Below are 26147 nucleotides of genomic sequence, written 5' to 3'. Positions count from 1 at the left end.
TCAGATTGTTTTTCAGAGTCCATAGTCTCTCATGGTTCACCTCCCCTTCCAATTTCCCTCAACTCCCTTCTCCTCTCCATCTCCCCTTGTCCTCCATGCTATTTGTTAGGCTCCACAAATAAGTGAAACCATATGATAATTGACTTTCTCTGCTTGACTTATTTCACTCAGCATAATCTCTTCCAGTCCTGTCCATGTTGCTACAAAAGTTGGGTATTCATCCTTTCTGATGGAGGCATAATACTCCATAGTGTATATGGACCACATCTTCCTTATCCATGGTCCTCTCAATTGATGCAGAAAAAGCATTTGACAAAATCCAGCATCCGTTCCTGATTAAAACGCTTCAAAGTATAGGGATAGAGGGAACATTCCTGAACTTCATAAAATCTATCTATGAAAGACTCACAGCAAATATCATCCTCAATGGGAAAAAGCTTGCAGCCTTCCCGTTGAGATCAGGAACACGACAAGGATGCGCACTCTCACCACTCCTGTTCAACATAGTATTAGAAGTCCTAGCAACAGTAATCAGACAACAAAGAGAAATAAAAGGTATCCAAATTGGCAATGAAGAAGTCAAACTCTCTCTCTTCGCAGATGACATGATTCTTTATATGGAAAACCCAAAAGACCCCACCCCAAAACTACTAGAACTCATACAGCAATTCAGCAACGTGGCAGGATACAAAGTCAACATACAGAAATCAGTGGTTTTCTTTTACACTAACAATGAAAATACAGAAAGGGAAATTAGAGAATCGATTCCATTTACTATAGCACCAAGAACCATAAGATACCTGGGAATAAACCTAACCAAAGAGGTAAAGGAACTGTACTGGAGGAACTACAGGACACTTATGAAAGAAATTGAAGAAAACACAAAAAGATGGAAGACGATTCCATGCTCTTGGATCGGAAGAATAAACATTGTTAAAATGTCTATACTGCCTAGAGCAATCTATACTTTTAATGCCATTCCGATCAAAATTCCACCGGTATTTTTCAAAGAGCTGGAGCAAATAATCCTAAAATTTGTATGGAATCAGAAGAGACCCCGAATCGCTAAGGAAATGTTGAAAAACAAAAATAAAACTGGGGGCATCACGTTACCTGATTTCAAGCTTTACTACAAAGCCGTGATCACCAAGACAGCATGGTACTGGCATAAAAACAGACACATAGACCAGTGGAACAGAGTAGAGAGCCTAGATATGGACCCTCAACTCTATGGTCAATTAATCTTCGACAAAACAGGAAAAAATATACAGTGGAAAAAAGACAGTCTCTTCAATAAATGGTGCTGGGCATTACAATTAAAAAAAAACATTTATTTACTTTGAGAGAGAGACAGCATGAGCAGGGGGAGTGGCCACGAGATAGGGACTGCAAAAGGGACAAGCAGACTCCACGTGGGCCAGCCTCGGGGGCTCGATCCCAGGACCCTGAGATCATGACCCAAGCCAAAGTCAGATGTCAACTGAATGAGCCACGTAGGTACCCAGCATTGAGATTTTTAAGTTCCTTAGGTGAAACTATTGCAAAGTTTGAGAGCCTCTGGTCTACAATATGGAAAATATAAACAGAATAAAATTAATTAGGCTAATAGGCTTAAGTCAGGGGATCCTAAATTCCTCAAGTATCTTGTTTTTATTTGAATTTCTCAGTATGTAACACAGTGCTTGGTATATAATAAGTCTAACAAAAGTTGCCTGAATTGAATTGCATAGTATCCTGTCCCCACCTCTGAAAGCCTGCCTTACCAATTGACTCAAAACCTGTGAAATGGGTCCGAATCATATTAGTTAGATAAACTCATCATGTGGTCTGATAAAGTCCAGGATATCAGGCCCGAGTTTATTTCTTTACCTATTAGACAAACCAAAAAATACGGGAGTGGTTGTAATTGCCCTTCAGGTAATTTGTCCCTTCAAGAAAACAGAAGTGCCTCTTTCACAGCCTTTTGGAAGCTATTTTGTTGGCACTAAAGCTATGTTACCAGCCTCATGGAAGCAGAGATGAGTCCTTCCAACAAGTGGGTCAGCTGGCAGGAAAACTGGCTTCAGAGTAATGGACCTTTTAAACATACTCTCTGTCCTCTCTGCATGCAGAGCTGATCTTAGCAGTTGATTACATGCTATCTGCTCGACTTTCAAGGGCAGTATAAGCCGTCAGTATTCTTTTCTAGAAGTCCAAGATGCATATAAGCTCAGTTCAAGAAAAACCACATAGACCCACAGAACTTTAGAGCCAGAAGGACCCTGCTCTAACCAAATACATCAGTAAGAAAGTTGGGACCCAGACTGGTGATGTCACTTAAGATCTCGCATTTGCTTTATGGACTATAATTTCTTCTTGCTCCTGGTTCAGTAGTACTCTTCACTATTTGACAGTTTCTACCTATAATCAATAACATTCCTTATACCAATTAAAATTTATTGATAGTTTGGCCATGATGTGATTATGCCTAAATGACATCAACCATGACACAAGCAGGCCCAAGGATGGTTCGTTTATGGACTGTGCTTATTGTTGAGATTAAAGAACACAACAGAAATATAAAATAAATTAAAATATACCATGCTTTTGTATAATTGGTGGATTATAATAAATGAGAATTAATTTGACCAACAATTAGAATCCTTTGAGTAGTTCAGGGACAATTACATTATAACCCTAGGGTAGTGGCCATGAGAAGCACCTCTCAGATCTCCAGCTACAAGGATTATACTGACTGAGGTTCCCATCTGCTAAATATTGACATCCATCATTGCATTTACATTGAGACCATTCTTCCTAGCATGGCAGGGACACTAACTCAGGCCCTGACCTGGGAGATGTACAACTCCTCTGACAGGTGACCTAGGCTCAAGGATTCCCCATCACCCTTGCCAAGTTTTACTCAAATCTATACTGTACTCTGGGGCACCTGCCTAGCTCAGTTGGTGGAACCTGCAACTCAATCTCAGGGTCATGAGTTTGAGCCTCATGTTGTTATAAAGGTTACTTAAAAATAAAAACTAAAAAAACCCTTATACTGTACTCTAAGATGCTTCCACCCAACTTTTCTCCTCTCTCTCCAGCACTTGGAGTCAGACCTGAATCACAATCTAATGGCTCTCCCAGCCTCTCCTTGCTCCAATCCATTTTTTCCCACAGATGTTTCCCTAATGAATTTATCGTATTCAGTCCTATATCGGTGTCTGCCTTTGGAGGTCAAATTAACTCACCCAGTGAAAGAAATGCAATTAGATGACTCTAGTTGACTGTAGGGTAAATCATGTTCACATAATATCAAATGCCATTTATTGTTTTTCAACTTTTTGGATTGGTAATATGGTTGAAGAACAGAACATAATCTTTCCAACCTTGTAATATTTGAGTTGGAAAAGAAAAAGGGAAAGAGGTTAAGGGAGGGTAGAAATAAAAAAAAGTCTTCTTCTTGTAAAAAGGGAAGTCAAGAGATTGAGTTATAACTTGATGGAAGAATAAATAAAAGTTTAAATATATTATTATAAATGATAAAACTGATAAAGTAACTAAGAATTGAGTCATAACTGTCAAAGTTGGGGGGAATTAGAATAGGAGTTCTTTATTTTTTTTTTAAAGATTTTATTTATTTATTTGACAGACAGAGATCACAAGTAGGCAGAGAGGCAGGCAGAGAGAGAGGTGGAGGCAGACTTCCTGTGGAGCAGAGAGCCCAATGCGGGGCTCGATCCCAGGACCCTGGGATCATGACCTGAGCCGAAGGCAGAGGCTTAACCCACTGAGCCACCCAGGCGCCCCTAGCATAGGAGTTCTTTAAATTCAGTAATTAAATCCTCTCTTAATATAGCAGGAAATCAATAAAGTCTACATTAAATAGATCAATAGCATTATAAGCACACCACAGGCACCCACTGCAGGTTGGGATAGCATCCTCCCCCAAACCTGAACTTTCTTGCTCTTCCCCTCCCCACAAAACAACAGAGCTATTTTATTTATTTTTTAATAATTACCTCTTGTTTTTTTTTTAAGATTTCATTCACCTGTTTGACAGAGAGAGCACAAATGGGGGAGGGGCAAAGGGAGAGGGAGAAGCAGACTCCCCACTGAACAGGGAGCCGGATGCGGGGCTCGATCCTAGAACCTTACCCAAGCCAAAGGCAGACACTTAACTGACTGAGCCACCCAGGCACCCCAGAGCTATTTTATATTTAATGGCCACACATTTTTATCATGTAACTTTCTGCTCTGACACTTCCTCTTCTCTGCTTCCCCACTCCTCTCCCAGGACTAAGCCTCTTGTGTGTCTCCACTTCTCTTCTTAGCCAAGGTTCTCAGAATCATTGAGATGTGCTTTCTTCTCTTCTGTAGTCTCCTCTTTTCCTGTGGTCAAGCCATATACATCTCATCTGAGCCCAAACAAAACTCCCACCCTCTCTGGCAGTTTCATATTTACTAAAATAAACTTTCATTAATCCTTTTGTTGTATTTCACTATAACTGAATTTAAAAAAACAACATCTAATTACTAGAAACATGCACAGAAATGCCATGTGTATATTCCCATAATTGCTCTGAACCTATGTCTCTATAAGTGATGAACTAGAATTCTCAATATCTCCTTTCATGGTGGCATCTAGACAGAATAATCAATGAAATAATGAAGGGGAGATGCGTAAGGTTTGGGAAAGCCATAGCTCATGAGAGGACATAGGTGTCTCACGGATAAACTCTGAAGTTCAAGCATGGATTGCTGTCACTTGAACTGAACACTGAAGACATTGAACACACTAGCCTTTCCTTCAGAGAAAGCCATTTCTGTCTAAGCTTCTTCCATTCCTACATCTGGGGTAAAACAGGGTAAGGGTAAAGAAAGAGATGAACATGCAAGAGTTCAGAAGTCAGCCTGTGGAGGAGTTTCCCCTCTACACATCTCTAACTAACCAGTAAATTGCAGGAAAGCCCTAAGAAAAAGGGAATTCTAGTTTGGCCACATCTGTAGATGCTGTGACACATGAATAACCATACGAACGCCCACACCGAATGCACTAGGTACCAGGTACTGTTCTAAGTACATTACGTGTATTAAACTTACAAAATCCTCATGAAATCCCTATAGAAAAGCATTTTGTTCTTTCCTTTGCATGTGAATAAACTGAAATTTGAAGAAATTAAGTAAGCCCAAGATCATATAGTTGAGAAAAGATGGAAAAGGGACTCAAACCCTGATGTCTTGTTCTAGAATCTAACAACTAACCTCTCTACAGTATTTTCAAAGTATTCTTAAAATTTGGAATGAGGGATGAGGGAAGATAGGACTAATCTTTACAGAGATCCTGGGGACAATGTTACAGAGGATCATACCAAGCTCAGACATTCTACAATCATAGGTCACCCAACATTGTTTTACATAGGGTCCCAAATTCCCCGGAAAGAATTGTGAAAAAGAATTCGTTGTCCTCCTTAGCTGTCTTTGATGCTGGGATTAAAAGCTGCTCTGAAACCCCTGGAGAGAATGACCTAAGAAATCAAGGAACTCAGGGTGCCTGGGTGGCTCAGTGGGTTAAAGCCTCTGCCTTTGGCTCAGGTCATGATCTCAGGGTCCTGGGATCAAGCCCTGCATCCGGCTCTCTGCTCAGTGGGGAGCCTGCTTCTGCCTCTCTCTCTGCCTGCCTCTCTGCCCACTCATGATCTTGGTCTGTCAAATGAATAAATAAAATCTTTAAAAAAAAAAAAGAAAGAAATCAAGGAACTCAATTTAAGGGAGAGTTGGAGGAGTTGAATGTTGGAAAAGAGAAATTTGGAATAAATTCCCTAGGAAAAGAAGTAAACCCACGTTGGAAGGCTGAAGAACCAGTAAACAAGTAGAAGCCAAGACACCCAGTCCTTTGTCCCTGGGAGAAGATCTATGTTTCCCACACTAAAGGGAATCAGAACCTCCTCCCAATGTGGAAGGCAGCACAACAAGAATGCAAGGAAGGAGAATGTTGTAATAATTTAACAGTCCTTTAAGATCGTCTGGATTTGCCTCGAGCCTTTAAGCTGTGGACTTTGGAAAATGGCTCTGAACCCTAATTCCACTGAACATTAATTTAGTGTTAAGAATAGCTTCACCTCTCTTCACATGCTTTCCCTCCTCCATATCTCATGAACTCCAGCAACCTTATGCATCAATCTCATCAAAACAAACACAAAAAATAAAAACTACTTGCAGATGATTTGTACATAAAAACCCTTTATTGAGGTTTCAGAGGGAAGAATCTATTACTTAAAACTTAATATCACAGGGGCGCCTGGGTGGCTCAGTTGTTGGGCGTCTGCCTTCAGCTCAGGTCATGATCCCGGGGTCCTGGGATCGAGCCCCACATCGGGCTCCCTTCTCAGCGGGAAGCCTGTTTCTCCTTCTCCCTCTCCAACTCCCTCTCCTTATGTTCCCTCTCTCACTGTGTCTCTCTGGCAAATAAATAAATAAAATCTTAAAAAAAAACACAACTTAATATCATATAATCCCCCATTTTTATGAATGAAAGGAGGAGGGAAAGGAGAGAGTGGAGAAAGAAGGAAAGAAAAGTGAGAGAGGGATTGAGAGACAGAGAAGTAAAGGAGGAAACACCCTCAACTACTTCTTTTTTTTTTTTTTTTTAAACATTTTTTTTTTTTTTTTTTTTTTTTTTAAGATTTTATTTATTCATTTGACAGACAGAGATGACAAGTAGGCAGAGAGAGGCAGGCAGAGAGAGAGAGGAGGAAGCAGGCTCCCCGCGGAGCAGAGAGCCCGATGCGGGGCTCGATCCCAGGACACTGGGATCATGACCTGAGCCGAAGGCAGAGGCTTTAACCCACTGAGCCACCCAGGAGCCCCAGAATTTGACTTTCTGATATGTGTTTAAGAGTCTGTGTCTCAGGGCGCCTGGGTGGCTCAGTGGGTTAAGCCGCTGCCTTCGGCTCAGGTCATGATCTCAGGGTCCTGGGATCGAGTCCCCCATCGGGCTCTCTGCTCAGCCGGGGGCCTGCTTCCCTCTCTCTCTCTCTCTGCCTGCCTCTCTGTCTACTTGTGATCTCTCTCTGTCAAATAAATAAATAAAATCTTTAAAAAAAATCTTAAAAAAAAGAGTCTGTGTCTCACACTTTAATTTAACCCTTTATTAATTCAAATCAAATCAATGAACATATTAGTAGGAACTAGGAAGGGAACCCAGGATGGCAATCTGGATTCCTAAGGAAGACAAAAGGCTCAAAAAAAATTTATGTTAAATTTTACCAATGGTTATCCTTAGTTAAGTCAATCAAAACCATCATTCATATTAACTTTGATACTCCACATAGAAAACTGACCTAGGCAATCAAAATGGTGAAAAACACAATACAGCATCTTTATTCCTATATTTGTACTGCAAAAGGAAGAGGATAAACGTGGGATGGGTAATGAGCAGGAACTGGAGGTGGAAAGAGAAGGAAACAATAACAAACTTCAATGTTTATTCTAAGGCACCACTGTCCATTTGAACTATAATTAGAAATCACCAAATTTTGGGAGGTGGTCTCACTAATTCCAGCAGATGGCAGTGCTGTATAACATTTCAATTTAAAACAAAGTAAAACAAAACAAAAAGCTTCCTGAAGCTCTGGACTCTTTAAGAGAAAAAACTTACAAATGATTCTTTTTTATTTATTTGGGTTTCTTTTAAAGTTTTATTATTTAAGTAATCTCTACACCCAACTTGGTACTCAAATTCACAACCCAAGATCAAGAGTTGTGTGGTCTTTCAACTGAGCCAGCCAGGTGCCCCTAAATGGTTCCTTTTTCGAGTTGAGAAGTGAATATTGAGGTATAAACCCATTCTCTGAAAATTCCTGTTTTCAAATTATAGACACCAAATACAACCCCAGATCTTAGCAATACCCAAAGTTCCAGACACCCTATGGATCCCCTCATCATTAAACACAATTATTCGTGTTTAACTAGTGTTTAGTGCTCCATTGGCCTTGGGTATCTGCTGGAACCTCAGGTAGTCACATTAAATGGCTGTCCCACATCCCTTTCCCCTACTCCCAGCTTCTTCCCCTAGAAAGAGTAGAGGCTGATTCCAACCCATTCAGCCCTATACCTGAGTTCCTTGGAATGGCCTCCAGTTTCTCCAGTCCTTAATGAATTCTTCCTCTCCTAACCTCCATAGTACACAGAGCCCTTAGCTTCAGGTCAGCATTTAACAACTTCATGGTACTGTTCCCATGGTGATGGTTTCAATTTACCAATTACGCAATTAACTTGAAATCATGGAAGGTGTGCTCTTTGTATTTTTATTTCCCTACCATAAAAACGATATCAGATACTGATGAGGTGTTTTAAAGATGGTCATTAATTGATTAAACCCTCTCATCAACTCTTAAAAATGTTTACCAGCATGCTAATTTTCAGTAATGCTCTTTGAGTTTGAGGCCAGCCATAGGACTGTGCAGAAGACTCCAGTCAGGGACTTCTGCTCCTGGCCAAATAGTGGTGTATGTTTCCTGTGAAGTAAAAGCAGCTTGTGTGCTGCCGGTACCTGAAATCCCATTTTTCATGCACGAGGCACAGGTGTTCCACCTCTTCCTAACGTCCCAGGGCTCCCTGTGTAAGCCCCCACCCCTAGGCCTTCTACTCAATCTGAGCACAACAGAGCTTTCTAATTAAGCCTGTTTGGGTTGAACACAGTCATACCATTTTTAGTTTCAGGCCTCAATTAAAAGTTTTAGTTATTTACTTTATTTCCACCAACTCTTCTCTTTGCTACCTTTATTTGCTTTTCCAAACCTGTGCCACGAAACTCAGTGCTCTGAAGCTCCTACTAATCCCGGGACACATCTCACCAGGTATTTTATTTAGGCCCACAGATTATAATTATCTAACATATTGCATCCATTCTGGGGCCAAGAGCAACTTCAAGCATACCCAACCCTTCAATTAGCCCCAGTTCCAGGTGTGTTAAATTCTCATTAGCAGTTTCTTCATTCATTCATTTACACACCAAGTATTTGTCCAGTGCCTGCTATATTTTAGGCACTGGACTGACTAGTGAAGAGTCAATATGATCCCTAGCCTCAGAAAGCTTGTGGTTTTGTGGAGGAGACAACATTTTAAGTAAAGGCACACATGAATATTAATTATAACTAAAATATATTCTTTAAAGGAAAAGAATGGAATGTTATGAGAATGTAATGTGGGTCGTGATAGTGGGGATATAGAATTTAGATGGGGGCAGTGGTTACAGATGGGCTGTCTAGAAAGTGATGTTTAAATTGTACCCCAAAAGTTGAGAAGTGAGCACACTGAAGGATCCACATAGGCACATGGAACCTACCCCGAGAAGGTCACTGGCAGCAAGAGTGCAGCCCAACGTCAAGTCTGTAAGTTAGGCAGGAGCTACACCCTGCTTGACCTTGGAGACCAGGGTTGGTACTGAAGGCTCATACCAGACCTGTAACTTATGATTCTAAAATAGGCTCTCCTCGACGGCTGAACGTTGAAACTGAAGTCAGATGTCCAAATTCTTCCACCCCTGCCTGAGCAGGGACTGGCAAATTTAGACCCAGAGGCTCTTTCAGAGTCTGCTGGAATCTCAGGTAACCACATATCCCTTTTCCTCATTCATATCTTCTTCCCCACCCTGAACCACACCCAGACTCTGCTCAGGTCCCTGTTGTAGAAACAAGTGCTTTGGGAATGAGAATATGTCTTCATCATTGCTAGGACTGGGGCCTTTCATTCTTCCACCATTGTGTCAGTGGAAAAAGACCTAACTTGACATCACAAAAGAAAGAATTTTATAATGTTAATTTTAAATTAATCTTAATTAACTTATTATTATTTAATTATTAATTAAATTTAATTTCAAAATGTTAATTTTAATGTCTTTTAATGCCATTTTATATCTTAAGTCAATTACACATTAACTCCTTAAAAATAATGTGCTTTTTATTTAATTTTAGACCAATCCTAGGTCCAGACTCCACAAAGAGGCCCCTGACACTTAAATAATTAAGAATAATAATGAATGTAATAATCATCACTCTTTTCCAGAATTCAAAAGCACTTTTCACTTATTTGACACCTTCTTAAGCTACAGGAAGATAAATCACATCAGGCCTGGGGAGAGAAGGAAGAGTTGCAACTTGTAATTCAGACACCCAAAGTCCACAGAAAGAAAGGGGACCCAATCAGCTTCCTAATGATGTGGTTCTTTAACAAGTGATACCAGCCGCCTGTACCCTCTGCTTGCGTGAATAAATTATTCTTGCCAGGTTCGGTTATTCCTTGACAGCTGAAGGAAGACATGTCCTGTCAGCTTCATCAAGGGAGAGAGTAAATGTAGATAATTGTAGATGTTATGGTATGGTTATGTCAAGTTCATTTCACTGTTCTTTTTTGGTACATTTGAAAATTTCCATAATAAAATGTTTTATTTTAAGTGTTAATCTTTTTATTGTTATTGAATATTTCTAGATTCCCTCTCTCAAATATTTCTCTGTGTTATGGGACCAAATCCCAGTCATCTCTCACTGGTAGCTGCTCTGGCAACAGTTATAAAAACCTATTGTTTGGGGTACCCGGGGGCTCAGTTGGTTAAGCATCTGCCTTGGGCTCAGATCATCGTGATCTCGGAGTCCTGGGATTCAGCCCTGCTTTGGGCTCCCTGCTGAGGGTTTCTCCTTCTCCCTCTGCCCCTCCCCCCACCCATACTCATTCTCTCCATCAAAGAAATAAATAAAATCCCTAAAAAAAAATCTTTTAGAATCTATTGTTTGGTGGAGTTAGAAAAAAACAAAAGACTCAAACTTTGAAGTATGAGAAGGAAAGCTCAGCTATCTACCTTGAGTTCACACTATTTCAATTCAATAAACAATTTCAGAATTAGACCCATCAAGACCAGGAAGGTGAGTGCCAGATAGACATTACCATCTTTGTCACCACTGGGCAATGGTACAAGCACTTAAAAAAAAAAAATTCGATTCTTGGCTGAGAAAGCATGATTCTGGTAATGCAGAAGAAAGAACTCTCTTTTGAGACAAAGTGTGCTTCCCAACCTTCTCCCTGCTACACATACATAAATGCTCCCAAAGAGAGGCCTGGATCAATAAAAAGCAAATTAAACCACTTAGCTGGAAGTGGTGGTCTTGATAGAACCAGACTCTTGGGAAAACTCTTGGAAATTTCCATTCTAGAATCTTCCTATTTATACGAATTGGAGAGGAATCATAATCCGAAGGATTTTACCTTCCCAAAGGAGGGTCTGTTTCCAAATGGCTTTTTGAACACACATAAGAAGAAAACCCAAGGCAGGTTCCAGCCACATACAGCTTCCTAGCTTTATAGGATTTCACTGGAGCCAGAGGAATGCAGGCTACTTGATGCCTCAGTTTCCACATTTATCAAATGGTGATAATATAGGTTATTATGGGAATTAAATAAGACAATATGTAGGAAGTACTTAGCACAGTAGCTAATGCATTAGAAGTACTCAATAAATGGGTTTGGCTCTTGTAAATTATTTGATTGTTTACCACATCTTTATATGCTAGCTACATTTTAGCATAATTCAGACAAGCCCATTCACCATTCAATCCAAACCCGTGTACAGGGAAAAAAAAATATTTTTCCAAACACAAATATAAACTCACTTTATTATGCTTTTGAAATAAGAAAATATTAGCATAAATATCCGATCTATTAGTAAAATCTCAATCTGAAAAGAAGGCCCAATGGTACAATGTATCTATAGAAGTTAGTTTCTTTGCTTTTCTAGTCAATTTCAAAGAAGAGCTTGAAGTGATATAAAGTAATATTTAAGATGTTGAATCATCACACCACCATCTTGTTCTTGATTCCACAAAATACCTCATTCCCACAAATTCCTCCCTTTTGAAATAAACAGTATAGGCACATGGAACCTTAACAGTAACATTTTGTGAAGTTAGACAATGATAGACTCTAAAATCTACATTTTCCTTGCTGGTTTTCTAAAAATGCTGCTCCAAAAGGGAAGTAAAATATAAATTTATGCATGTATAAAATAAAAATATCTGAATTATTTTATATAAAATTTTAAAAGCTCCGGTTTCTATACTCATTTTTCATGAATACTTATAATACTTTAGAAAAATTATATTGCAGAGCTGGATAAACAAAATTTTACTGTGATCATCAGGGAAAAATATGTATAAGAATATTTTTAACTATATTTCAAAAAATCTTTAGGCTTGAAGATTCAAGAAATGACATTTAGTGTAAAGTGCTACTCCAAACACACATAAGTTCATTTAACTTTGACTTTTTTACAGATATTTTCCAAATATTGTTTTTAAATTGCAAGTGACAAAGTAAATGGGTTCAAAACTACAGTCTTAAACTAAGTAAAAAGATAACAGGCAACATTCAAATTTATCTTTGGAAAACAACTATGAAATACTACAGCTTTCTTCCATTAAATCAAGTCAGTATTTCATTCTGAAAGCAATGTATTAATATGTTATTTCATGAAGTAATCCAGTTATAGGCAAAGACTTGCTGAACATGCTTAGTCAACCTAAGATCTTCCTCAGTGCTGGCCTCTGGAGGGACAATGGATAAAATGGCCTTTCGGGGTCAAAATATTTCTTTGAGGGGCGCCTGGGTGGCTCAGTGGGTTAAAGCCTCTGCCTTCGGCTCAGGTCCTGATTCCAGAATCCTGGGATCGAGCCCCGCATTGGGCTCTCTGCTCCGCGGGGAGCCTGCTTCCTCCTTTCTCTCTCTCTGACTGCCTCTCTGCCTACTTGTGATCTTTGTCCGTCAAATAAATAAATAAAATCTTAAAAAAAAATATTTCTTTGAGGCTCAGATTGTAAATTTTTCAATAGTTAAAATCCCCCTTCAACGGTGTAACTTGCTCCTAATTTACAGGTATGACACAATTTGGGGATGCAAATGGTTGGAGACAAGCCAGCAGATCTGGCCTTTCTCTTCTTTCCCGTGTCCTCCCTCTGAAAAGTCAGAAATTACTCCAAACTGTAGGAAAACGGAGTACTTGAGAATGAGTAAATTATTCTAATCCAATGAGTGAAGGTACATAAACAAGTTCTATGAACTATAAAGTGTCACAGCATTAGCCTTCTTAAGCTTCTCTTCCCTCTCCCCCGACCAAAGCTCTAATTAATGAGTGCTGGGATGCTGAGCCGAATCCCTAAAGCCTTCTTGCTCAGGTGAAGAGGCCCAAGTTAGAATCAAGTTTCTAATGATTATCCATAAAAAGATAAAAACTTAACCCAGGGAGAAAGGAATCTCACCTTTAGAATAGTTTTCAGGCTAACCGCCCAAGTTCTGTTTTGGGTAATGATGAACAGAAATGTCTGATCTGAAAAGAAAACTCCCATCAGAGACCTGCTGATTCAAGAATTCAATTCCTGCCCAGCTGGAATTCTGCCAACACTTTCAGTTCCTGGCAGGACTGTGTGTACAATTCAAATAAAAGCTTTGTTTCTAAAGAAAAAAAGGGGGAGAGAAGTGTTGGTGTTAACATTTCAGGTAAGATTTAGAAATCACCCTTGTGACTTGCTGTATTCTGTTAAATTCAGTATTATATTAATAGACGTGGGTGCCTAATCAGAGGGGAGGGGCTCAGCCTTAGGAAGAAGCCTTCCGTGGAGGTGGGAGGTGAAGATGTCAACCCTTTCTCTAGTAGAGTTTCTCACTAGGGCTTTACACGGAGTTGTTGAAGAATGCTTTAGATTCTGCAACAGGCAGTGATTAATACAGACCCCTTTCTCCAAGAAAGCATCAAGTAAGCAAATCTAACATGCCATTGTTTCCGTTTCCATTCTAACTGAGGGAGTAAGATAGAGGGGCAGAGAGTTGGCAACAAAGCTTCCCAATGTCATCTGCTTTGGTCATGCTTCGAAATTACCCCCAATTACAGCGAATTATAGCAGCTCCGTCCTAACATACTGCATAGAGTAATGCTCATTGAATGAAAGGTAAAAGTTCGATTGTGAGTACAAATCGCAAATGAGGAAACTCTGAGCCAGTCCAACTTGCTTTGTTACTTGGTATTCTCCCCTATAAACACTTAATAAAATAATAACGGTGATTTCCTCGGAAGGCAATGTCTCTGCCAAAATTAAATGCTTCCGAGACACGTGCAGTCCAGTGGTCCCACCTCTCTCAGCCCTGAAGATTCCCAGGCTCAAGGCCATGGGTCATGCGGGGTTGTAACCAGGCACTGTCAGAGCCACACACTGATCGTCTTTGTGATCTAACTCTCTTGCTACAGAATAAGCCACCGATCCATTGGTCCATAGCTGCAGCTTGGGATCCAATTCTTTGGCAAGGAACCGCAGCTGGGTTTTTTTCCTCTTCTTTACGAGTCTAGCAAAGCCAAGCAACACAGAACTGAATATCATTGAAAATCCACAGAGAAGAAATGCCGCCGTGTAGCTGCCAGTCGTATCGACAAGCCACCCTGTAATAAGCAACCACAAAATTACATTGTCGAGTGTAAAATCCAATTATTTACGTGCTCCCAAATCTAATGCTTTCTAATGATAATAAACACTAGGTTGCTAGCACCACCATCATAGTTTTGACACACAAAGCCTATCTAAAAACATTGTGCAGCAACTGAAAACTGCATTGTTTTCTAGGAAAATTCATAAAACAGATTGTTGTTCTGTAAAGTACTTGGAGGAATGTCCCATTCTTAGTGATCACACAACAAATATTATTATTAATACCAGCAAGTATGGAAGAAAAGATAAAAATAGTGTCATTCAGGGGCGCCTGGGTGGCTCAGTGGGTTAAGCCTCTGCCTTCGGCTCAGGTCATGATCTCAGGGTCCTGGGATCGAGCCCCGCATCGGGCTCTCTGCTCAGTGGGGAGCCTGTTTCCTCCTCTCTCTCTGCCTGCCTCTCTGCCTGCTTGTGATCTCTTTCTGTCAAATAAATAAATAAAATCTTTTAAAAAAATAGTGTCATTCAAATTATTGAGTTGGGATCATTTATATTTGTTGTATAATTGTACTGAATGTTAGTAGTATTCCCAGTACCCACATACTGTCTATCTTGAGTAACATAACATGCTTCTGGATAAAGCAGAATTCAAATTTTCAGTTGGATCCAGTCACTGTACCCTGTGCAGTTTGAAATCAGAACTTTGGGCCATCGTAGAAGTTGCCAATGCAAACTGTACCTCGTATCACCAGGTATCATTTTGCAATCATGGCTCCCCCCTTCTTTATTTCTTCTTGCAACAAATTAATATCAATAGCTATTCCAGCTCTAAATTTTGAGGAGGACCAAGGCATATGATATGCAAAACATGGGCCACAATGATCAGAGAATCAATGGGGTCAAATTAGACCTTGGCAGGCAATTATTTTGTGATTAAAAAGTTTAAAAAAAAACTCCTCTAAATTGGGATGCCTGGGTGACTCAGTTGGTCGAGCATCTGACTCTTGGTTTTGTCTCAGGTCACGATCTCAGGGTCGTGGGGTTAAGCCCCGCATCAGGCTCTGCATTCAGTGAGGAGTCTTCTTGAAGATTCTCTCCCTCTCCCCCTCCTTCCTCTCATGTTCTCTCTCTCTCTTTCTAAAATAAATAAAATAAATCTTTAAAAAAGTGCCTCTAAACTTAAATCCACTGGAAAGGCATATGATTTTACCTTTCACCTACTTCAATTCATTAGTCAAAAATGTTATGTAGAGGCGTGCCTGGGTGGCTCAGTTGGTTAAAGCCTCTGCCTTCGGCTTGGGTCATGATCCCAGGGTCCCGGGATCAAGCCCCGTATCGGGCTCTCTGCTCAGCGAGGAGCCTGCTTCCCCCTCTCTCTGCCTGCCTCTCTGCCTACTTGTGATCTCTGTCAAATAAATAAATAAAAAATCTTTTAAAAAATGTTATGTAGAGGGTGCCTGGGTGGCTCAGTGGATTAAGCCACTGCCTTCAGCGCAGGTCATGATCTCAGGGTCCTGGGATCGAGTCCCGCATCGGGCTCTCTGCTCAGCGGGGAGCCTGCTTCCCTCTCTCTCTTTCTGACTGCCTCTCTGCCTACTTGTGATCTCTGTCAAATAAATAAATAAAATCTTAAAAAAAAAATGTTATGTAGAAATTGTTATAAGCCCCACAAAGTTTCCTACAATTCACAGTATCTCAAATATTTTAGTTGTTGTGGGATTTACTTATGCATATATTTCAGAATATATGCATATATATGTATGTATGTATGACATACGTATGACATAGGACTGAGTTGTCATTTTAAAGGTAATTAAATAAATGGTAAGATTCTCCAATGCCTGACAATAAGTATAATGTCTGATTTGCCAAAGGAAGACCACAGATTGAAAAAAGATCCAGGAATTCCAATGTCATTGATGCACTGTGACTTTTTAAAAGAATTACAGAATTATACTGCTCCTAAAGGCTGGTGAACATAAAAATTGGCTATGGAGGGAGGATGTGGGGACACTTTGGGAAACTGCCCCCAAAATGACCCCCCAAAAAACATTTTGGGGGCACTTCCCAAAATGAAGCATTAAACATGTAGCCCTATATCACCAAGTTTAAACTGACCAGGATATTTTATCCACAGCTCTGAAGCAACCAGATTGCCCCCCAGTGTGCTTCTTTAGCAATCACTAGAGTTTGGAAATAATTCAAAACTTTTTATTCACAATATCAGTTAAAGCAGAAATCCTGCCTTCTTCAAAAATTCCCTTCCTTTCTTCTAAGCACATGTTTGGCTCATTTCTTTTTTTGCCTATTTTCAGAGACCTTCACTCTCTTAGTTTTAGTTTAGGCAGGTGATAAAATCAGAACCAATTATTCTCGGGGCACCTGGATGGCTCAGGAGGTTAAGGGGCCACTTTTGGTGCCGGTCAAGATCCAGGAGTCCCAGGATCAAGCCCCGCCTCAGGTTCCCTGCTCAGTGGGGAGTCTGCTTCTCCTCCTGCCCCTCTCACCCTGTTCTTGGGCTCGTGCACTCACTCTCTAATAAATAAATAAGCTCTTTTAAAAAAGAACCAATTAGGGGCACCTGGGTGGCTCAGTGGGTTAAAGCCTCTGCTTTCGGCTCAGGTCATGATCCCGGAGTCCCAGGATCGAGCCCCGCATCGGGCTCTCTGCTCAGCGGGAAGCCTGCTTCCTCCTCTCTCTCTGCCTGCCTCTCGGCCTACTTGTGATCTCTCTGTCAAATAAATAAATAAAATCTTTAAAAAAAAAAAAAAGAACCAATTATTCTCAATCTTTAGTGTTCATGAGCTTCACAAGAAAGCTGATTCAGAATGTAGATTCCTGGAAAGATTCAGATCACAAAGGAGGATCAAGGAATCTGCATTTTGTAACAAGGGCCCCAGGGGGTTTTGACGCAGGGGGTCCCAGAACTTCCATTTTGAGAGACACTGGTCTAGACCACATTCTCCGGGAAGGAGGGAGGGACTCTGACCTGTTTGCTGCCATAGTAGTGCCAAAGGAAATGCTGGTGCGCGCAAGCAATAAATAGTTGTCAAATCACTTGTTCAATCATGCTTTAAATTTCTATAGCATTTGATGGTTCGCAAACCATTCTAGATGCTTTATCTGATAATCCCCAAATCTTTAAATCCAAATCTGGCCTCCCTCTAAAGCTCAGATTTCATCTTTAAACAGCTCTGTTGGACATTTTATTGGGTATTTCAGATATCTGAATATTTCTAAACTTTTAATTCATTGTTTTTTTCTGGCAAAGCCACTTTTTCCAGCTTCCTTATTTCTTTCAACCATGCCATTATTTTCTAGGTTATCTTTGTGTTTTCTCCTCCTTCACTCCCACATGTTAAATTCAGTTGATTTTTCCCCCCAATACTTCCTCTTTGCCCTGAGAGCTCATTTCTATTTCTGCTGCAGCAGCCCTAGTGTAGGTCTCTATCAGTTTGCTTCTGAACTATTAGAATGGAATCCTAATTGCTTCTCCCCTAATTACCAGGTCAATTGCTAGGTCCCAGTTTCTAAAATATACTCTCTACCATATTACCCCTTTACACAAAATCCATAATATTATCCAGAGTCTCTGAAGAATATAGGGCCCTTTTGGCTCCTTTGGTTGGCACTCCAGACACTCCACTGTGACACGCTCACTCACCATTTCAGCCTCGCTGCCCGCTATCCCCAAGTGGAACCCTGTACTCCCTCTAAACTTCCCTCTGCATGTGCCTGACTTATTTATAAGTTTTGAACAGCTGCTCCATTCCATTGCTCCCATCATTAGTGTGGAAGGGAATCAGGAACCTAATTTTGGATTTTTTCTTTCCAAGTAGGCTAAGGTCTCCATTGGCTGGAAGAAAGTTATAAAACAAGGATATAAGTAAGACCATGATATTTTGATGGCTCTTGAATCCCTTTCTCTTTCACTCTTCCCAACTTATTTTCTAATCCTCATTGTCTATGCATGAGTTCACTGTTTTCACATTAGTACGACAAACAGAAGAGGTGGTTGGGGGATCTCTCTGGAAACCTACCTGCAATGGGCGGGCTCACCAGGTACGGCACTGCATGAAGGAAGTACACCACACCAAGCGCTGAGGACAAAGAAGTGGTCCCCACTATTTCTGCAGTCACTACAGGGATCAGAGTCACGTAGGCACCATCAAAGTAGCCAAAGGTACAAGAGAAAGGCACGAGCAGGGAAAAGCTCTGAAGCATTGGGAGGCAGAGATAGCAGAGCCCATCTAGTCCCATGGCAAAGAGGTAGCAGACATACCGGTAATTCTTCAGGCACCTGTGGATTTGAAGATCAAGAATGAGGGCAGTATGTACGGGTTCTATCCGAGAGCTTTAGAACCATGCCCCCCGCCCCCAGCAATAAGCTTCGTTGTTACTTATAGAGAAGGCTTCCCATGGTTATCTATGTTGTCTGCCTATCGTTCTTCTGGTATATGGAGACACAGAATTCATCTTCCCAGGAAACATGGTATGGCAGAAAGTAGCATACGCTCTGAAGTTAGAAAGATAGGAATTTTGAATCCAGCTCTATACCTCCTCACGGCTCACCTCTAATCTCAGTTTCTTTAGCTATAAAATGGGACTGTTACCAATCTTGTTAGGGTTACCCTAAGGATAGTTCTAAAATAACAGGTACAGTATCAGGAAGCTAACATTTTCTAGCAGCCTATCCTACTAGATGTTTTCAGATAGGTCATCCACTGGTATCTGGTACATCATATATGCTCAAAAACCCAACATAGGGGTGCCTGGGTGGCTCAGCTGGTTAAGCATCTGCCTTCTGCTCAGGTCATGATCCCAGGGTCCTGGGATCAAGCCCTGCATCGGGGGTTTTTCCCTCTTCCTCTCCCCATGCTTGTTTTCCCTCTCTCACTGTGTCTCTCTGTCAAATGAATAAATAAAATATTTTAAAAACCCCAGCATATAAAAGGGAGAAGCTAGCATATGAAGACATTAAAATGCTTTACCAGAGACTATGAAGGTCTTGTAACAGGACGAAGTCTTATTTCGAACCCTCCCCAGTGATACTTCCATTCCACTTTCCCTCTCTAGCTCCAAACTCATCATTGTTACCAAATGGCACTGATACCATCATTATTACAAAGACTCAGTATAATATCAGCACCAGCAGTTTATGCTTTACAAACAGTTTTCAACCCACCATCTCACAAAATGCTAAGGGTTAATAGAAAAATATTGCACTGGCCTGTTTTGCCGATGAAGACCCTTAAGGATCCGAGGGTTAGTGATTTTCCCTAGCTCACAGGGATCATAAGGGGCAGAGTCAGCACAAGAACTTAGGTCTCGATTATCTCCGACTGCATACGCCTCTATCAAACCTACACCGGGCTACTTCTTGTCGAGTTGGTTGTCCAGACGGATGCCCCTGCTCTCTGCTCTTTTCCTTACCTACTACATTTTTGGAATTAATTTTAAATATTCATAGCCCTGGAGAATGGCAGTGGAACCCTGGTTAATTACCAAAGACATAATACAGGATCATTGCTCTCCCACGTCATAGCTCAAGTGTGAAGAGTCCATTTAGGAGAAGATGAGGACCTTGCTCTCTTCAATCCTAGCAGATAAACATTAGCTGAAGAAACCACTTGGTGGATTTCTGACGACTGTGATTCCCAAACTTAAAATGATAATGAAAGTATTTGCTCTTTGAATCGTCAAACACAAATATGTACCTATAGATCATGTATGATTATTGCCCCTGGTCTTCCTGCCTGGACTGAAATCTGCTCCTCTCTCCATTGCCAGCCCGCCTCTGGGGTCATTAAAAAATAACTAAAACCACAACACCCAGCCTGAGAACTGACTTGATTTGGGATGAAATTAAATCTGTCACCAGAACTTGGTAGTGACCACAGGTTTCGGCCACTTAGACTTATCCACTCTCCCAAACCATCTAGAACAGCGGTCGGCAAACTATGGCCAAATCCACCCCACCACCTGGTTTTTGCACTCTCTATGAACTAAGAATGGTTTTCTATTTTTGAGAGGGCTGGAAAAAAATAAGAAGAACACGATTATTTTGATACATAAAAATTACATGAGAAATTAAAATTTCAGCATCCAGGGGCACCTGGGAGGCTCATTGGGTTAAGCCTCTGCCTTTGGCTCAGATCATGATCTCAGGGTCCTGGGATCGAGCCCCGCCCGCATCAGGCTCCCTGCTGAGCAGAGAGCCTGCTTCCCCTGTTCTCTCTCTGCCTGCCTCTCTGCCTACTTGTGATCTCTGTTAAATAAATAAATAAAATCTTAAAAAAAATTATAAAAAAATTTCAGTATCCATAAGTAAAATCCTACTGGTACACCATCACTTGCATTTGTCTGAATAGGGTCTACAGCTGGTTTGTGCTATGACAGCAGAGTTGAATAACTGTGATCACATGACCACAGAGCCAAAAATGTTTACTCTCCAGCCCTTTACAGAAAATGTTTGCCGACCTCTCACTAGAAGAACAAGCAAGGGAGTTGCTTTCAGATATGGAAAACTATCCCCTGGTAGGGAACCAGCTGTGGTCTCAAAGGATTTTACCTTCTGTCAGTTAGCCATCCGAATGTGATATTGCCAACAATGTCAATCACCCCGAGTATGGACATAAGGAAAGCGGCTTGCTGGTGACTCACTCCGACACTCACAGCATAAGGTACCAAATACACAAAAAGAGGACTGCAGCCATAAGCCATAAAGAGAACAGAGATGGCTAACACGACAAAGTCTGACATCAGTAAAAAACTGTATTCCTGCTGCAAAGAGCAACAGAGGCAGGTCTGCACCCATTTTTTAGTCAAAGTGGAACAGGGAGCCACTCGCTTAAAGTCTTGTTTCTGAGTTCTACTGATGGGGTTCCGCTCTGGAGTCGTCTGGTCCTCTTTCAGGGTGATGGGCCGCATCAAGGCACCGCAAACACAGAGATTCAGAACAAAGCCCCCGAGGATGAGTAGTGCTCCCCGCCAGGAAAACTGTTCGATAAGGAGCTGAACCACGGGGGCCAGAACGAAGGTGCCGATGCCGCTTCCGGACATGGCGATCCCGTAAGCCAGGGCTTTCCGTCTGTTGAAATACTTGCCGACCATGGCAATCGCTGGAGAGTAACAGAGTGCAAATCCAAGACCTAAGGATCAAGAGAAGTCCATGAGTACTGGCACGCCATCAACAGCCAATGAAAGAAAACATCTCAGAATAAATTTATTTGGATGAAGGAGAATCTGGCCTTCTGTCTAACCCTTTGAAAACTATTTTCTACACCAAGCTGCAGGGGAGTCTCCCCCAACCAGTTATCCACAGTTGGGAAAATACAGCATATATATGACTTTCTTCTTGGGAAGAAACCCTTAAGGGATATGGCTTCTTAAAATGAAATGAAGAACTTAAAAACTGTCATACAAATTGAATTTGAATTAACTAGAAAATCAGGATAATGCTGACTTAAAGAAACTTATGCTCCCCACCAATGAATCTTTTTATCTTAAATTATTCAGAGAATTACCTCAACTTTTCACGGCCTATGAAAACACAACTCTGATCATCAGGACCACTCTGGAATTTGGGTTTCAACAGCATATATGGCCCCATGAAATTCCAGGGTAATTTCACATGACTGGGAAACGTCATGCCAGCTTTTTACATGGACTTTGCATATAGACAGAGTAACTTGAAAATAGTCCTTAAAGTCAGCGGAAAGTCTCTGAAAGGTTTTCAGCTTCAATTCCTTTTAAGTCAAGAAATTCTAAAGGGAGTAAACCCTGGGAATTCATGGCATCCAAATGGAAAAACAGAACCACCATCAGCTCCCTATTCCATCCGTACTGCAGGTGACCAATGATCCTGATTTGCCGGGACTGGTAGGTTTCCTGGAGATGTTTTCAGTGCTATGACCGGGGCCCTCCTTGATAAACTGAGATGCCTGGACACCCTAGCAGCTGGGCTCTTTAGACACATTTTCTTAGCCAACAGAGCCAGATTTATAAAAATCACTATGAGATTATGGCTTTTATTGGCCAGATCACGCTACCTGCTATGGCACAGTGTGCAGACTGTGAGTTAGTGCTAATCCACGTCGCTCTGAGTGATGGGGCATATTGCCACTCCAGTGCCACCAACCGATCCCACCTTGATGCCAAGCAGTCCCCTTAGCATCTGATTTATGGAGGCACAGAGGTTTCTTTTCTTCCTGCAGCATTCATTGTAATTCTCTAAAGTGTACTTCCATGACATTGAGAGAAACCCCCATTTACTGGACAGTGATCTTCACTATAAAGCAGGGCCGACTCAGGTCGACCACAGGTAGTATTTTTAGTTCTTGGCAAAGATGTTGGGAGAACGGTCACTGCTGAAAATGTATGTTGCCCTGGCTAATCTCTCATTACTTCTGAGTACAGAATCTCACCATGCTCTGCTGCCCAAGGGGAAGCCAGCAGTTACTTCTATCATGTGGCCGGTACATTTTCATTACAGCAGTACAATCAGCTGGATTTCCAGCTCTTTCAACTGCTAGGTTAGGTAAGCGTAAACTAGGTCAGCTAAATGGTGCACCTAGCAAGATGAATATTTTATAGATTACAGTTCTGTGGATGTGCTTAACAAAAATTGAATGGGGGTGGGGCGAGACAAGGGGTACCAAGTGCCCTTACCTGTAAGAACTCCCAAAGTGAGGTAGAGATGCTTCAGATTGGTGGCGAATGAGCCCAGGATGAGACCAGTAGAGGCCAGCAAGCCACCCAGCATGATTCCCACTTGGCAGGATAAGTGGTTACTGACAACACTCCCAAGCGGCGCTTCAAAAGCAATAATAAATGGGTTTAACAGAAGGGCCTTGAGGGCACTGAGAGAAGACTGTGGTGTTACATCGGCAAAGCCGAGAATGATGGGCCTTTACAGCATCAAGCCTGTCCTGCTCATTCTATGGATTTGGTCACTGAGGAGAGAGGAAACGACCTGTCCATAGTCACACAGAGAACAGCTAACAAAGCTGGAATTAGACAGGGTCTGCTGACTTGCTTTTCGCTGCCCCCTCACTTCATTCTCTTACCGTTATAATCCCAGGGCTCTGGGGTGCTTTTTGAACAGTGAATCAGCTCCTTATTTAAATTAGTTATCACCTGTACTGGGATGTGCCTTGTATGTTTTATACGGTTTTGATCATGCATCAATAGCAATAATTATGGCAGTTAGCTGGCAGGGAAGGAAAGCGGACACTGTGGCCGGCAGTGCTAGGCAGTAAAGGCCAGGGAAAGAGACCACAGACACATTTCACAATCTGGTACTGTTTTCAGGCTTTAGGAAACTCTGTGGATGAGAAATCAAATGCTTCACGTCCATGGTGATATTTTGGTTGGCCTCCCTCTACTTTGTGGTTTAACAATGTGTCAGAACTGTGCCAACTGCCAGTTTATAGAATATTAATTAAAGCTAGAATAAACTGCAGAGAAATAGAAGTTGAGGGGAATATGACATGTCCAAGATCACCAAGAAGCACTGCTCAGGGCACATGACACGAAGGGCAGGGTTTTTTCACCCTCTTACTCTGTCTCTTTGGGCCTTCTAGACTGATGGCAAGGGAGGTGGGTAGGGGGGCAGCACGTAAATTCTTTCTGTGGAACAAGTTGGTACCAGTGTTCTTACTAACAAGATCAGAAGAGCAAGTTCTCTGGGTATTTGTGGAGTATAATTTTGTATTGATCAAGCTGAAACCGGGGCCTGACTCCAATGTACATGATGGGACCAGTCATCAGCCTGATGTCTCCTGTCTAGTTCACACAGTTGCTGGCTGTATATAGAACCTCTGGAAGACGGGAAGGAGTGACCCTCCTGAGACTATATCTAAGTCTATCAGAAAGTGACAAAATTTAGACCAAACTCAATGAAAATTGTTTACTTCCTGTTTATCCTGGGGCAAAGCGCCCCACCCCCCAGGGAGTGCCCTATACTTGACTCCACAGTCTTTTGTCCATGTCCTGAACTTCACCAATACTGTACAGTGAGCAGCTGCGCACATGACAACTGGCTACAACAGGTCGGATGGCTTGCATGGCCTCAAGCCCTTGAATTTAAAAATGCTGCATCTAACACAACCCTGCTTGATCACACAGTCACTGTGATGGTGTTGGTCACTGAAGGTCATTTATTCCTCTTCTGGGGATTATAAATATTCTCCAAAAGATAAAGGTGAGGGAGATGAGTCACCTGTGTCCTCTGAGAACAATAAACATGGCTCACTTGGCATGTTCATATAAAGGCTGTGACTAATAACGCGACCCTGAAAACAAAGGGACTGTTTGATTAAAAAAAAAACAGGCCAGAAAATACAAAGATATTATTTTTTGATCCCTTAAGACCTCCCAGTGTTATCAGTAGCCAGAGCCAACTTAGCCTTCTCCTGAAACTTTTTAGTCCTAGAATTGCTCTCAAATTCCTCCCAACAAAGGAAATACATTTCTGTACAATTCAACTGATTCCTGTGTATGTACATTTTTTCCTAAAAAAATAAGTATGAATCAGTACCTAGAATGGAATGAGTTGGTGTTATTTATGAGTTATTAAATAACATAGTATTTCCCTTTTGCCACCATGACATGGCCTGAAGAGTTACAGTAGTTTTTTCTTTTTTAATACTAAGGATTCATTTAAATGAAATGTTTAGGGGCGCCTGGGTGGCTCAGTGGGTTAAGCCTCTGCCTTTGGTTCAGGTCATGATGTCAGGGTCCTGGGATCAAGCCCTGCATTGGGCTCTCTGCTCAGCAGGGAGCCTGTTTCCCCCTCCCCCTCTGCCTGCTACTCTGTCTACTTGTGATCTCTCTCTCTCTGTCAAATAAATAAATAAATAAAATTTAAAAAATAAATAAATAAATGAAATGTTTAAATAAGCCTAGACTACAAATAGATCATTTCAACTTGACTCAATCTCAGACACTCTCTAAGACATTAACATAATAACTTTGGTTTAAAATGTTCAAAAAGAAAAATCTCAAGGTTAGTTCTCCTCTATCATACCAGTGGATTAAGAGAGTCCATGAGTTCTGAGAACACTCTATAGACCCTAGTTGTACCCTTGGGGTCTCTTGAATGAAATTTTAACCATGGTAAGTACACTTCTCTCATGACTTCAGCATCCTATCCTTCTGTCATACTTCTCTTTTTTTTTTTTTTTAATTTTATTTATTTATTTGACAGAGAGAGGTCACAAGTAGGCAGAAAGGCCGGCAGAGAGAGAGGAGGAAGCAGGCTCCCCGCTGAGCAGAGAGCCCGATGTGGGGCTCGATCCCAGGACCCTGAGATCATGACCTGAGCCGAAGGCAGAGGCTTAATCCACTGAGCCACCCAGGCGCCCCCCCACATACTTTTCTAAGAATAAATATTTATGCATGAAAAATGAAATCCACTAGCTAAATTATGAATCTCTGGGAAGGGAACAGAATGAAAATAAGTCTTGAGCTGTGATGCACATATTGTTGGCCCTCATTTAAGGAGACTGCATAGAAATGGCTCACAGTGCTATCTGATGGCTGTTTACATGACTGGAGAACGAGGGGACCATAGCATTTAGAAGAGAGAAGCCAAGCATATACTGTATGGTTAGCTGCTTCCCAAATCAGGAGGAGTCCTGTGATGCCCAACACCCTATCTCATTACGGGAGAACCAAATAATATGCGTCTTTTTGAGAATA

The 26147-nt window shown here is 41.3% G+C and overlaps 1 protein-coding gene across 3 annotated transcripts in view; it reads right to left on the bottom strand.

Moving 5' to 3' along the window:
* Positions 1–13966: 13966 nt before the first annotated feature.
* The window catches only part of SLC16A12 (solute carrier family 16 member 12), a 68548-nt gene continuing 56367 nt past the window's right edge, over positions 13967–26147 (bottom strand). For all 3 annotated transcript variants that reach the window (XM_032836874.1, XM_032836882.1, XM_032836865.1), the window contains exons 4-7: positions 23115–23258; positions 21016–21595; positions 18485–18744; positions 13967–14458 (exon numbers count right to left, since the gene is read on the bottom strand). In XM_032836874.1, coding sequence (XP_032692765.1) covers positions 14196–14458; positions 18485–18744; positions 21016–21595; positions 23115–23258 — 1247 coding nt within the window. In that variant the 3' untranslated portion in view covers positions 13967–14195. The remainder of the gene's footprint in view (positions 14459–18484; positions 18745–21015; positions 21596–23114; positions 23259–26147) is intronic.

Source organism: Lontra canadensis, unplaced genomic scaffold, assembly GCF_010015895.1.
Source record: "Lontra canadensis isolate GAN:19392208 unplaced genomic scaffold, GSC_riverotter_1.0 scaffold3, whole genome shotgun sequence".
Lineage (NCBI taxonomy): Eukaryota > Metazoa > Chordata > Mammalia > Carnivora > Mustelidae > Lontra > Lontra canadensis.
Note: the sequence above shows the minus strand (reverse complement) of the source record. Positions and strands in the feature narration are given on the sequence as shown.